General features: G+C 44.6%; 1 protein-coding gene across 1 annotated transcript in view; it reads left to right on the top strand.

The window, feature by feature from the left end:
• The first annotated feature begins 8,957 nt into the window (after positions 1–8,957).
• Positions 8,958–12,320, top strand: part of LOC132468563 (voltage-dependent R-type calcium channel subunit alpha-1E) — a 59,684-nt gene continuing 56,321 nt past the window's right edge. Inside the window, 1 exon segment of the mRNA XM_060066290.1 lies at positions 8,958–10,089. Within this exon segment, the coding sequence (XP_059922273.1) occupies positions 9,824–10,089 (266 nt within the window). The 5' untranslated portion in view covers positions 8,958–9,823.

Raw genomic sequence — 12,320 nt, 5'->3', positions numbered from 1 at the left:
CAAGCGAAAAGTTAAAAAAATACAAAACATTTATTTCTCTGTAGGGATCCTTTCCATAATGTTTCAAGAGACTGATAATAACAATCTGGGCCTGCTGTGACTAAAAACCAGCATTTTGAGAGGCCGTACATTGATTGGGAGTTATTGCCCATAAGGTTACATTGCAGTCGGCTGCAATAGCTGAAGCACTCAATACTGGACCAATTTGGTTCCAGTTAGTCACTTTGTCCGGATTATTGAGTTCGCCCGCATTTAATGAAAATAGGGCCCATGTTGAAACACCCCAAAGCTATCCTTTCAGCATTATCCCTCTCGGGTTTCAATTTGTTTTGCAAATAAGAGCAGCTGGTTATTTGGAAGCTATTCGTGATTGGCATGTAGATGGAACCCACAGGCTCCAAGGACCTAGCCCATCTGCTGCTAGCATGCGCTCAGTAAGCTGACAAAGATCTCTTAATGCCTCTTGTGTCTGTTTCTGTAAACCACATTCATATATGCATGTGTTCGTGCACATTCCCATGTTGCTTCGGAATTGATCCATTAAGACATTGAGACTGCAACTGTAATTGCTGTTATTGTTGAGGTCTCATTGGCTTATGTTCACGGCTTACAGCCAATTACCACTGACCGATTCATTTGTGTTACTCCTGAAGGGGAGGTGATTATTAGCAAGGCAGGTGAATAGACATGTTTTACCTAACACAATCCAAAGTGCTTTACATTAGGCAAACAGTTACAGATGTAAATCAAGCAGAAGGCAGATTACAGCACCGGCTCCATGTAGACAGCAGCAGTCCACCAGTTCAAAAACGTCAATATGACTCTGTTTGAGGGTCGTGATGGCTCTGCAGCCACCAATGTCACATCGCTCATCCAAACTGCAACCCGTCAACCAGCCCATCCTGCCCTCTGCGCTCCACAAATGAGTCTGGTGATGAAGGTCGCTGTCGTTCACACTTTCATTCGTCCCATACCATCCCGCTCCAGACAGGGTTTTGGTCAGGAAGTTCCGAATTGTAGGAGCCGTCTCAAAATGCTGGGAGGGCAAGTTCTCAAAGACAGCCGTTTTGTCATTGAAGTTGCTTAGGTGTTAACATTTAAAGCTCCTCATGACGGGGTTCACAAGGGTCTGTAGAAGCAACTATTTAAACATGAAATGTTGTGGCATGAAGGGTTTTTGTGGCATGAAACGACTGCAGACTGCACGGAAGTTTCCCATTTCTTTTTTTAACTAGGCCTACTGCTAATTGTGTCAATAAGTCACTAAAGACATTTGGCCATTAATAGTTGTTCATCTGGATTCAAAGTCTTCAATTAGGGGGAGATTAAGACTGGGACCAGCCAGACCGAAGCATATATTTCCAGCAACCCGACAAGGGGATTTATGGACGGTATGGATCTGTTCTGCGGCCGGAGAGATCTCTCACATTCCATTCACCTCCACACAGAGACATATGATTGCTTGGACTCTCAGATGGATTGTTCAATTTAAAACATAAATAAATAAACTGCCAGCTCACTGTCATTACAGTTTAGTGAGTCTCCCCCCTCCCTTATCTTATTTGACATTGCAGATGCCTCCTTAAGGTGGAATGTAACTTATTTTATTTGTTGTGAATGTCGTAGTATGAAGTTGGAGTTTTGAATCATCTTCAGGAGGTGAACGACGGCTTTCTGGGCGACAACTCTGAGAGTTAACACGTCATAGAGCGTCAAGATAAAGATGAATCTATATCTATAAAATGTAATATTTTGTCCAATTTGTTTAACTGGTGTATTAACAGTTGATCAAATCTGTTTTACTAGTGTAGTAATAACGATCTACCACAAGATGGAGATAATCGCTCAACCATCTGCATCCCTCTTTACCTACCATCTACACATGCCCCCGTATGCATCATCTTTACTAAAGATGATGCATACGGGGGCATCTAGCTAAACTGTCATGTTGCATATAAAATGATAGTTGGCCCAGACATTTGATTATCCTGTTTGCGGTTTAATTTCATTGTATAACTCTTGGTGTATAATAATACACCCAGAACACATAATTATTAAGAAAATAGATTTTATGATGCAAGGTATCAAAACAAAATATTGCATAACATATACAAATTTAAGCACCAGAACTCACCACATCAATGTAGGAGTCTTTCTTGTCTTATTTTTGCAGTTTCGCAACGACTGCAGTTTTTTTTTAAATTCATACCTGTTGCACTGAAGCAGCGCTATGGTAGAAAGCAGGTTAACAACGTGCCCATACACGCTGTCGTTTGTCTCGAGACAACAGTCATAATTCAGCTCCCTGCAGTGATTTATGTAGGTTATTCCATAAAATCTAGGGTTATGGTGACAGCTTCATGGGGCTGAAAATAGGGGGCACGTTGGTTTGGTTGCTAGGAAACAAGTGTGAAGAAGACAACAGTCAAATGAAGGAATCTGGGTTGGGCAGAGAGAGAGAGAGAGAGAGTGAGGGGGGGGGGGAGAGGGAGAGAGGCAAACTAAAGAGAGCGTGAGAGTGTGGGTAAGAGAAAGAAGGAGAGGGAGAGAGGATGAAGGAAGAATCTGACAGAGCCACCTAATGTAAAGACTGTTGCACCGCTTCTGTTGAACTCATGTTCATCAGAACCAAGGCTTTCTTTAGCAAGGTAAATATCACGGTTAAAAATAAACATTTTTAATGACGTTTATCAACACACACATGCACACAGAGTCAAGAGCACACACACACACACACACACACACACACACACACACACACACACACACACACACACACACACACACACACACACACACACACACACAAATACACGCACACGCAGGGGTAGAGAAACCCTCGCACATGCGGACACAGGTACACAGTGGAAAAACACACACACACACACACACACACAGACCTATTGTGTGCCACAGACATTACCATCTCAATGAAGCTAAATTTAGCCCAGTGGCCCAGCCGGCCCTCATCAGCCGGCCCCTTCATCTCCCCACATCAATAGCTCTGCTTCGGCCCATCTTCCATCACGTCGGCCCCTTACCCGCTGCCCCCCTCTCCCTCTGCCTGGTCCTCGGTTTCAGATCCCCGGGCCGGCCCACCATGACACACTGACCCAGCTGGAGGTGTATTTTTGGGGCGTTGTCATAAAAAAAATGCAAAGAAATGTTGTTAGTTTGTCCTGGAAGGTTTTCTGTTCGCTGACACCTGGTTGCCCGTATGCAAAGTATCTGTATAGTGTATATCTGATTGCCGGTTGTGCATTTTGTCATGCGCACACTTTGAGTTGATGTAAAATGGGATGGAAAAGGGATCCGATGAAGTGGTCTGGAAGGACCTTGGCTTGATTGTATCTTCTCCCGTGAGTGAGCAAGAGGTTGTTGAGTATAACAGCGGTACCAGATAGAGCATGTATTCCGTGCTCGTGGCCTTGAAACCAGCCTGTGTGTATGCCGACCAAATATTCCTTGAGGGACGCTCAAGCATGAGTTAGTTATTTTGATGCTTCACAACTGAAGTGATGATGGGAGACGAACAGCAACACCCTCTTATAACCATAGATTTGAGAGTTTTCCAGAATATTACAGTTGTTGAGATTGCGCATGTGTTTTGTGTGGTTTTTGTGTCATATTGGTAATTAAATTATATTTACATTCTTTATTTTTCATTTTGTATGGATTTTTTATGCCAAACCTTATTTTATCATAACTTGTTTCCATTGAACTTCAACTTAATTTATGTTAACATTTTTAATCAAGGACATATTTTCATTCCATATGCAATGCAGTCAGATAGCCAGACTTTCTTCCTTGACAACCGGGCTGGGGGCTGTGCGCATTGAGCCTGATGCCATCATCATATACGTGCATTGCATCGCATTTACCCTTGACTATATTAAAACCTCTATTGCCACGACGATGTATTCCATGTTTACATCCCTTGTCTGGGAGCCTAATGAGAACATCTTGTCGCTATGGAAACTACTCATGAGCTCTCCAAAAAATAAATCCAGATGAGTTGAACCATAAAAAATGGGCCACAAAAATGGAAACCCTTCAGTGATGTTGGTGTGGCGATGATGGGAATGCTCTCTATGGTGTTTGTGTCGCGCCCAGGCAAGCTTTGAACCACCTGGAAGTGCCGGAATCGTCTGCTGCACTCCACTACCCAGAATCCTCCTGGGTAGTGGAGGATTCTGGCATCAGTGCTTGTTTAACATACTACAGTTATTGCTGTCTTTGTTTTAATATAGGTTAATTTAGTAGATCCATTATTTTTGGTTGAAAACATACTTGTATTAATTTTAACAAATTAACAATGACAGTAACAATATAATGTGTTATACCGATAAAACTGCAGCCATATCTGACATGTGTGTCATGATTGTGTGTTTGCGGGTGTCACGTTTCCTATGTTTTCCAGCGAGAACAGGGATGACAATGTGTTGACATGTGTGCCTAGAAAATGCCCACATTCTACTCACATATTTTCCGGTGTTGACTTCTCGTAAAGCGTTATTTTACGAGAAAGTGTTAATCAGGCTTTTAATGGTCCTTAATCCTAATTGGTGTACACGCAAGTGTATTAGTACAGCCCTTGTTACAATTACTGTGATACACAGTTGGTCACAGCGGTTAATAAATGGCTAATAAACAGCTATGATGAATGCCAATATTTGACACACCAACCATCACCACAGCCACTCAAAAGAGCAAGAACAATTATCCCCTCCTATGGAAAAGGTAGGAGGGGAAACTGCTATGGATGGCTTGAAGTGGAGATTGGGCAGACATAAATATAAAAACTATATTTTCATTGAATCAAATTCAACAGAATTAAGCAAAGGGAAAAATTTCATTAAACATGTTTGGTATGCTGCTGGGATAATGATGCCCAAAGTGAACCTGAGTTTCAATTAGCATGGCATGTAGCTCCATGCTGAGAAGTGGTGTAGCATGAAGCTAACCAAGCTAAAAAAAACATGTGCTGAGGAGATTTGGGCGGGAAGAAGGATAGGGAGAAGGCGGAAAGGAAACAGAAATGGTAGAAGAGGACCGAGACCCCCCCCTCCACAAACAGCATTCTTCCTCCTCGTACTTCCTCCTCCTAAAACGGACCCACCTTTTGCCTCATTATTTGTTTGCCCTTTTCATTTTTTTTGTATTGATTTGACAGTTCCAACATCTTCTTTCTCTCCCAATCACTCTCTGCTTCTTCCAATCTCTCTCCCTCCCAATAGCTCTCTCCCTCCAAATCACTCCCTCCCAGTCGCTCTCCTGATCCCTCCCCCATTCTCTCTCCCAATTCTCTCCCTCCCAATTCTCTCTCTCCCTCTCTCGCACTGCATCGCTCTCTCTCTCTCTCTCTCTCTCTCTCTCTCTCTCTCTCTCTCTCTCTCTCTCTCTCTCTCTCTCTGTGTCTCTCTCCCTCTCCCCATCTCTGTCTCTCCCAATCTCTCACTCTCCCCATCTCTTATTTCTCTCCCTCCCCATCACTCTCCCCATCCATCTCTCTATCCTTCCAACTCTCTCTACCTCCCTCTCTCTCCCTCTCTCTCTATCCTTCCAACTCTCTCTACCTCCCTCTCTCTCCCTCTCTCTCTATCCCCCCATCTCTCTCTCTCTCTCTCTCTCTCTCTCTCTCTCTCTCTCTCTCTCTCTCTCTCTCTCTCTCTCTCTCTCTCTCTCTCTCTCTCTACCTCCCTCTCTCTCCCTCTCTCTCTATCCCCCCATCTCTCTCTCTCTCTCTCTCTCTCTCTCTCTCTCTCTCTCTCTCTCTCTCTCTCTCTCTCTCTCTCTCTCTCTCTCTCTCTCTCTCTCTCTATGTCTCTCTCTCTCTGCCCTTCTAACCACTGGAGGAGCCACGGTGGAGAAACTATTCTGGTCTCTAACTCGGTGCGCTAGTTGACATGCATGGTGGTATTTATAGCATTCTGTCTGTCACACGCCACGCGAGTATCTGTGAGCACAGTGTTGATGATGCTGCTGCATGCCATACATCAATACACTCGCACTCTTATATACCAAAAGACTCCCAACGCATTTTCTTTCTTATTTTTTTCATTGTCACTCACCGCAGTTAAGTTCAGATCGGGATGTTTTAAGTGAGCCTTGCCATAATGGCACCGGCGATTAAAAGAGGATGAAGGCGGTGAATATATTTTGAAAAGGGGGTGGATTTGGGTTGTAGAATAATCGTGAATGAAGACAGAGATAATAGGCTGATAATATCAGCTCATTACCCTGCTGAAATTATCTCACCACAATAATTAGTTTTTTGATCTGTGATGGAAGGAAATTGCCTGGAAAAGAAGCCCTTGTGGATTTTTTAATTAGGATTATTGAATATAAATGGTCAGAGAGCCATCAATGGGGAAGTTGGGTCAACGGCCTCAAGTCTAGAGGCTCACTCTTCTCCAACTGCTCTGTTTACGCCTTCTGTCCTTAAATATAGTCTAAGTATTTTTTCACACCTCGACGTTGCGCTGCTTATTAGCGGATCTGGGATTAGTGACTTCTCTCTGAGAGCTAAGGGCCCATTGCGCTGGGTGTTCTAATTACTCCTCCATGTCCCAAGGTACCATTCGAGTCAGGGTTTAAGGAAACAACATTGCAAGGAATGTTTTTCTTATTGAATCCATAATTGAAAAGAGAAAACGTTCATTACGTAGGCCTACCGAAATATATTATTTTTATGAACAGAGTTTTCTAAATAGATCCATGATCGAAAATGTGGTGAAATCCATTAAACGAGTTAATCGTTATATCCTCTCTCATTAGATCCACTGAGTTCATCTCGGTTCGCGGCGGGATGGATCTTGTTCATATCTTTCTATGCAAATACCGACGGCGTTGAGACGTCTCTAATTGGATCATACCGCGTCCCTTTCTAATTGGATCATTCCGCGCAGCACTGCGATAGCGGTACCGTCCAATAGATTTCAATAGAGGAGGTGGAATGACTGCTGCGGGCCCTTGGTTCTGTCACAGAGAACTCGCTGATCAACTGACTCGTGGGTCGAGAAGAGTTACCTTTTTGATTACAGCCGAACACGGCACGTGTAATACACGTTGTCCTCTGGCGCATCGAGAGTGATTGTTTCTGTGTGTGTGTGTGTGTGTGTGTGTGTGTGTGTGTGTGTGTGTGTGTGTGTGTGTGTGTGTGTGTGTGTGTGTGTGTGTGTGTGTGTGTGTGTGTGTGTGTGTGCGTGCGTGCGTGCGTGCGTGCGTGCGTGCGTGCGTGCGTGCGTGTGTGTGTGTGTGGGTTTGTGCACGTGTGTGTGCACGTTTTAAGGTATAAGAAAATCCCAATCAGGCATTTGAAGTTGGACATTCGCAATCAATGACTGCTGTCAGTAGGACGCCTGATGAGCAACATGCATGACCCCGGCTTAAACACGTCATTTTTTTATTCAGTTAAAAAAATCTTTTCTACCATAACCAGGTAGAAAAAACGGTGACCTGGTCTTAATGCTCCCTTTGGATATAATACCTAACTGACATAATAAGTAACTAGTAAACCATGCCACCATCTGGACGCATGAAGAGTGAAGGCGTACTTTTTGTTTTTTCTTCGAAGAAATAGAAAGTAGGAAGTGTTAAATGTTACATCGGGATCCTGTGCCTCTCCTCGTCTCCCTTCTGATGAGCGACGCAGTGGTTCCAACACGCTCCTCTTCACCACCACACCTGCCGAGCGCTCGCGTTCTCACGCCACGCAACCGATGACGTCATACCGTTGGCCCCCACTGACGCGTTTCACACAGGAACGGGCGCCTTCAGACATAGTAAAAAAATAATATAGACAATAAATACATTTTTCTGTGTCTTTTGCCACAGAAATCCATCTCGTCTTTATGATTTTGACACGACGGATGACAGCGTGAGCTTTGTAACTCGTTCGTCCTTCTATTTTTAAGTTGGAATTTTAATGAGCCTGGGGGCGCACGCCATTGATCAGTGACTCCATTATCCTCTAGGCCATCAGTGAATTTTCTAGATCCATCTTATCCCTGCACTCATATCCCTCTCGCTCCATTTCTCTCCTCCCTCTCCCTCACTCTTACTCTCCCTCTCTCCTTTCTTTCTCTGTCTATCCTTGTCTCTCCCTCTCTCTATCTCGTTCTCTCTCACTTTCCCTCTCTCGTTCTCTCCACCTGTGAGCTTTTAATGAGTAAAATGTAAATCACGTTGGAAGATTTATATTTTTTACATGGAAGTAATGAAAAACACGGGCAAAGGGTCAGACCTCCAATTATGTTCATCATGGAAGACTTCCCTGTTGAACTTCAAAAGCCATGAGGGCATCATTAATAGCTCTGACCTCTAATATGGAAATGAGCAGTTCTATTTTATCCAAACTAAATTTATTTATCAGAAATCCTCAATTTCTGAATCCTCAAAGTTTCTTTTTGTCTATTCATTTTATAGTGAAACAGGTCAAATTCCCCGACATAATTTTCAGTGCATATTTCTTAACGTATTATTTGAAATATTTAGCCTAGCTGTTCCTTCGTAATTTTTTACCGCAAAATAGGCTGAAGCACACCTTTTGTCTTTCTGGAAACAAACAGCAGCAGGTGGTCTCTCCCTTTGGTTTGACGCGAGACATTACAGAAAGATAAATATAGAACCTAACGCGGCCAGTACAATCATCAAACGTGTTGATTATGGACACTGCCGCTTTGAGACCGCAGGTTTACTCCATGTTCTGTCTTTATGTGATTAATGCCGCATTTTTCCCTTGTGTGGGATATGTTTGCTCAATCTACACATAATAGGGGTTGGGGATGGGCTATAGGGGCATATTTGATGTGCCATTGTGTGTGCGCGTGTGTGTGTGTGTGTGTGTGTGTGTGTGTGTGTGTGTGTGTGTGTGTGTGTGTGTGTGTGTGTGTGTGTGTGTGTGTGTGTGTGTGTGTGTGTGTGTGTGTGTGTGTGTGTCTCAGTAGAGCTGCTGGGGTCGCATTAGGGCTTCTCTTGCCTTCTCACTGCTCATTGCGGAAAAGCCTTCTGCCGCGATGAGACGTTTCAAATAGTTTCACCCGTGGCAAACGGATGGAGTTGTTTCAAGGAAATGGATGCGGAATCGGAACAGGAAAAATTAGTAAAAACCTTCGTTGAAATCGCGAGGAAAAGTTTTGTCGTCATGCATTTAAGCGACTAATAGATTTATCCTTTTTTTTTTTTTTGGGGGGGGGATTGGTGTTGCAAAGAGAGGTAGGGGAGATGGAAAGTGGAGGTTTGAGTGAATTCCCTCTCCTGATGTGAATTAACGCGGTCCTCCTCGGCGTCATAGGGATGGTATCTGTGTGCCCACCAGAGTGAGGCACCGCCGGCTGCCGACGCGACCTGTTGCGGGCTTTGGTTTGGTGAGCGCTACAAAAAGTGCGCGTTGGATTATAAAATAGCGGAGAACGGATCCTATGTGGGTTTTTTTTTTTTGCGTTTCATTTAAGAAAACTTTATGACCGTTTGACTCACGGTGTTTTCCCAGAGTTCCCAGTTGATTGACTGTTTACACCCGGAGCGGTTGGGTGAACGACGTGTTGCGTTCCGTGTTTTTCACCCTGAGATCCATGACGTGACACAGCCAACCGAAGGCGTGAAGGTCTTTTAGACGCTCACTTTTTTGTTTTTTTTACATTACAACGAACATGGCTTTTTCTATAAGGATGGACTAACTACCGATACCCCCCTATACCGCCGTCAACGCGTGCAAAAGTACCCACCGTGCGCTCCTCCTTGCCCGCGGGAGCTAACCCCTCTGCTTCCCCCCCCCCCCCCCACCCTCGTTTCGTTTTTGTCTCCCTTTGATCGGGGCAGAATGGCCCGGTTCGGGGACGATGTTCCGGGCTTGCTTGGCTCCGGGGACGGCGGCTCCGAGCGCAACCGGAATCGGGATGGAGCGACCGTGTCCACGGGGGGCATCTCGCCCGCCTTCAAGCAGACCAAAGCGCAGCGGGCCCGCACCATGGCCCTGTACAACCCCATCCCCGTCCGGCAGAACTGCCTCACCGTCAACCGCTCCCTCTTCATCTTCGGGGAGGACAACGTGGTCAGGAAGTATGCGAAGAAGATCACCGAGTGGCCATATCCTTTGTGCTGCTGGTTTTGTCTGCGAAAGTTGGTGTGTTATGTAAACACAGTTTTCTTTACTTTATTGCGTAACATGTCAGCTGATTCCAGCATGACCATGCTTATCTTCTGTTTGTTTAGTCGTGTGTTGTGTTTCCGTATTGACTCAGTGAAGGAAAAAGTAAATGTACAGTTTAATCTCAAGTGCAATAGCCAGGAAAATTCAGCACCATGGACAGCGCACTGATACTGTTGTATTTGAGCTTGAATTTCAGGCTCGCAATTCACCCCCCCCCCCATCTCTCACCTCTCCTCTCTCTTGTTCTCTCTCGTTCTCTCTCTCTCTTGCTCTCTCTCACTCTTTCTCTCTCTCTCGTGGTCTCACACTCACTCACTCACTTACTCCCTCACACATACGCCATACTTTAACCAACACTTTCCTCCTTGCTTTACTCACCGTGTGAGTGTTTTTCCGAGTGAGATGTCCGAGTGAGCCCTCCTTACTGTGTGGTTGTGTTATGTTGTTGTGTGACTGACGGACTGATCAGAATCCTTCAAGTGTGTGTGTGAATCCCACAGGCCTGTGTCTGTCGTTAATCACTGAAGTCACGACCCAGGCATAACGAGATGAGTCAGAGGCGACCAGGATCTCACACCATTACTTCCATTTAAATACACGCTTCCACTTAACACATCCCGGGAAGGGTGAAAATAGCAGTCAGTGGAATCACCTTGTCCTCCTTTCTCCCGCCCCGGTTGAATCACTGAATGATGTCATCTTCATGAGTCTAACGGTTCTCATGTCCACATTGTTCAGGCTTCATCAGATTATTCATCCAATCAGAACTCACAGTTATCTCTGTTTGTATATAACTTCAGATCAGCAGTTTTTTATCGATGTATATGAGCAAAATAAATAAATTAGGAATAGAGTACAATAGTGACACAGGCTGACACAATGTGTGGCCCTCCAAAGCTCCATGGTCTTGAGATATTGAACACACACACACACACAAACACACACATAAACACACACACACACACACACACACATACACACACACACGCACACACACACACGCACACACACACACACACACACATGCTCACGCGTGCACACACACACACACACACACACACACACACACACACACCCTTTGTTCCATGTATTACTGGATGCTCACTGGCCCTTTCAGACAAATGGCAGATGGAGGAGTTAAGACACTGATGAAAGAATTGTTGATTGAATAATGTTGATTGAATCCCACTGCAGTCCATGATAATAGCTGGGAGTGGAAAGTGGATTAGGTGGATAGCCGTTCCTTCCCGGTGTCATTTGTTGGCGCTAAATCTTTGCTGTCAACAGTGAGCCGGGAAGATCTGTCATGGCCTCCTTAATCACTGTTGGTTTGAACGGGCGTACTCCACATGGGCAGACTGACTAGGGGCCAAAGTCGAATGAATTGTCTTATTCAACAATGTACAATTAAATTTCACAGAAAAAACGACATGCCTGAACTCTTAAAACACCTAGTAATGATCACCTTTATATATCCCTGGTACTATTATTAGTGTTTTAACTTTAATATGAAGTCGCCCCATGGGCAAGCCAGGTGCAAAGCCTCCTGGGTGACTAGTAAAGCCCTGGATTACACCACACACACACACACACACACACACACACACACACACACACACACACACACACACACACACACACACACCCACACACACCCCCACACACACACACCCCCCCCCCCCCCCCCCACACACTCACACACACACACACACACACACACACACACACACACACACACACACACACACACACACACACACACACACACACACACACACACACACACACAGACACACACACTTATTTGTGCCCCTATGGTGCAACTCCCCAGGTGTGTGTTTTTTAACCAAGCCATTGTTACCTTTACTCCACCCCTCTATTCAACGGCTGACTGACTCACTGATTGACCTACTCAATGACTGACAAAATGACTCACTGACTCACTGACTGACACTGTTTTTCTGTGTGCTGGCTGAATGTCTGACTTGTCTATCGGTTTTCATAAGAGGACAAATATAATGGCCTTACTTGTATATTGTTCATATTCAGCTGCTACTGCCTTTTCAGATATTTTCAATTCATATAAGTCATGGGAGAAATTGCTTTGTGTAAATGTCTTTGGGTGTAACATTATGTCGACTATTATTCATTGCTTTTTGGCTTTACA

The sequence above is a fragment of the Gadus macrocephalus genome, chromosome 12 (genome assembly GCF_031168955.1).
Source record: "Gadus macrocephalus chromosome 12, ASM3116895v1".
NCBI lineage: Eukaryota > Metazoa > Chordata > Actinopteri > Gadiformes > Gadidae > Gadus > Gadus macrocephalus.
The sequence above is the reverse complement of the archived record's forward strand: the minus strand, read 5'-3'. Positions and strand labels throughout refer to the sequence as shown.